The sequence below is a fragment of the Emiliania huxleyi genome, assembly GCF_000372725.1.
Source record: "Emiliania huxleyi CCMP1516 unplaced genomic scaffold EMIHUscaffold_374, whole genome shotgun sequence".
NCBI lineage: Eukaryota > Haptophyta > Isochrysidales > Noelaerhabdaceae > Emiliania > Emiliania huxleyi.
This window is the reverse complement of record NW_005199166.1, coordinates 76,642-79,242: the sequence shown is the minus strand read 5'-3', so window position 1 is coordinate 79,242 and position 2,601 is coordinate 76,642. Positions and strand designations below refer to the sequence as shown.

At 61.4% G+C, this 2,601-nt stretch overlaps 1 protein-coding gene across 1 annotated transcript in view; it reads left to right on the top strand.

Moving 5' to 3' along the window:
* EMIHUDRAFT_118025 (hypothetical protein) overlaps nucleotides 1-493 on the top strand; it is a gene marked incomplete at both ends in the record, with an annotated part of 5,622 nt that extends 5,129 nt beyond the window's left edge. The window contains one exon of the mRNA XM_005771691.1: nucleotides 446-493. Within this exon, the coding sequence (XP_005771748.1) occupies nucleotides 446-493 (48 nt within the window). The remainder of the gene's footprint in view (nucleotides 1-445) is intronic.
* Nucleotides 494-2,601: the final 2,108 nt, after the last annotated feature.

The following is a 2,601-nucleotide window of genomic DNA, read 5'->3' as shown; positions in this document are numbered from 1 at the left end:
CTTTCCCCCAACCCCCAAGTCCTGGAGTGATTCGACTCCACACAAGTCACAACCCGGAGAGGTGACAGGATGCTGGCTCGGTGGTCTCAGGCCCAGTGAGGTACAGGTAGTGCACACCCGGAGCAGGACTCCGGTAAAGTACTGCTAAGAAAGTACTAAAGCCGTAACTCCCACACACTCGACACTCGTCTCTCGTCACTCGTGCTATATTACAAAATTTACAAGCGCTCGCGGAGCCGAGCCAAAGTAGCCCTGAGGTGCCCTGAGCACATATGCGAGCACCCATGGTCATAAAGCCGTATCTCTTCTTCCGGGGGGGGGGGGGGGGGGCGGGACCCCATACCCGGGTAGAACGTGCGTGCATTGATTGGCCCGGCGGGGTTTGGTCGCCTGCCTTGATGATGTAGGATTGCGAGAGCGTGGGTGGGTGCTAGCAATCGTACAGGGATGCTACGATTGCGAGGAGTGCTGCTCACAATCCTTCGACTTCTAGGATTGAGAGAGCGAGGCTGCTCTCAATCCTAGCGGTCTACAAAAGAATTCAACAAAAAAGAACTCTCTACAAAAGAAGGTTCACCCGACTGTCTGTGCTTGTGCGTCTTGGGTCCGGGGTTGTGTTTCGGCTGAGCGCTACCACCCAAGACAGCTTGGAGAGCTCCCGGTAAGGCTACATTTCGTAACGATCGTCGCTATTGGCCATCTGCCTCCTGCAGCCTCTGTTGGGGCGGAATGCGCGGGGTTTTCGGCGCGATGCCTCCGGCTAGTACACGGTACTGCTCTGCCGCAAACTCTCCTGCGCTCGCGTGACGTGTGGGGCGCGTGCACTGCGCTCGAAAGTCGCGATTTGGCAATAGGCGCTCGAGCCGGCGCGCAGTGGAGGGGGCGCCGCGCAGGGGGGTCGGGGGGGTGCGAGAGGGGGCGTGGGTCGGGCGCTCACCGGCCGGCTCCGGGAGCGGCCGTCCCGCCGAAGAGGGGGGCTGGTGCTGCTCGAATGACGACGCATGCCGCTCTGCTGCGCCGCCGATAGCCCCTCTTCCGAGCCGGCGCGTGGCGGCGAGCCACGGCCAGTGTCGCTGGTGCGGGGGCGGCGCAGCTTGCATCGGCCGGCAGTGAGAGCGGCCATCACGTCGATGAGGGGGGGTTGTCGGCGACTCGTGTGGCTCGAGGCCTACGTTGCGCCGCCCAAGCCCTACCTACTGCCGATCCAGCGCCTGGCGTTTGGGGCGAGCCGCGGTCGTCGTCGCTGATGGTATGGCGGCGGCGGCGGCGGCTCGTCCTTCCCTCCGGCCGCAATTCCGGTCCCGCCGCGCTCGCGGGAGGTGGCGCGCCCACCGCCGCGCGGCCGTGGCTGCGCATATAAACACGTTGCACCCTTTCTCCTCAACGCACAACGGCTATCCGTGCTTGCTGTGCCCCTGCGTGGTGTGTTTCAAGTTCTTACAACCCAAGGTGATAGAGGGCAAAAAGATCGACGCGTTGCGCTCTTGCCGATCCGCACCTACCTAGGCTCTTGGGTGGCGCGCCCAACACTTCACAACGGGCCTTGGAGCACTTGGAGTGCAGTCATTAGCCTCACATCCAGGGCCGGGGAGCTAAGAAGCGCACCCAGCGGGCCGGATGATCGGGATCGGGCTACGGGCTAGAGAGCCCTGACCCCTAGGGGGGGGTGCGCGTTCGCAGGAAGAGGGCCATAAAGTAAACACAGGTCTCCGAGGGTTAGCCCCGCGTACCGGGTTTCCCCTTAACTGCAGGACGCCCCCTCTACTCGGAGCTAATGAACACTACACTGCACGCCCCACACCACCCCTCTACACTCACTTGCGTAGACGTTCGAGTAGACCCCCCCGCCTGAGGGCTCACTCACCCCTCGCCTTCCCAGGGTCCCGACCCTCCTTGATTCGCCCTCTTGCTCGTCTCCCGAGCGTTATGCGACGACCGGTATGGTCGTTTCCCTCGTTGTTGATGTCGCTTTCTCCGCTGCCGCCCTTCATCTCCGCCAGCTTCTCCCGACTCCACCGCTTGCGCGCGCGTGGTTCTTTTTCGCACAACACTGGGCACGGGATTAGGTACTGCGGTTTTAGGACGCACTCCTGGGCGTTGCGGTGCCGCTGGGAGGGCTGTAGGGACTGCATGGAATGCTCCTCGCCGCCGCCCGTCCCTGCCGAGGGCGTGCCACCTTAGCGAAGTCGCAGTGCTGCCAGTGGATGGTCTCAGCAGCAGCAGAGCTACGAGACTTGGGGCCTGATGCCGCACTTATGTAGGCAAAGCTACTGGGCCAAGCCCAAGAACCAATTCTGCCGGCACGCCTGCTTTGAGCATTGAGGCCGGCGAAAGCTACGATGTACTTGTACTTGTACGTACGGTACGGTAGTGTTGTCCCTCTCCCGGACGTGTAACCTACGCCACGTCTCTCAGTCTCACACGTGACTGTTGAGTCGTGACAGCTGACACGATCATCGACCACGTTCACAATACTTTTCACAATATCACGGTTGTCTTTTTCAGGTTTGAGCTCTCAGTGGAGAGTATATGTCGTGCGTGGGATCGTGTCAACGCAGCACCACACCAATGATGGGGGGTAGAGGATAAATAAAACGACGC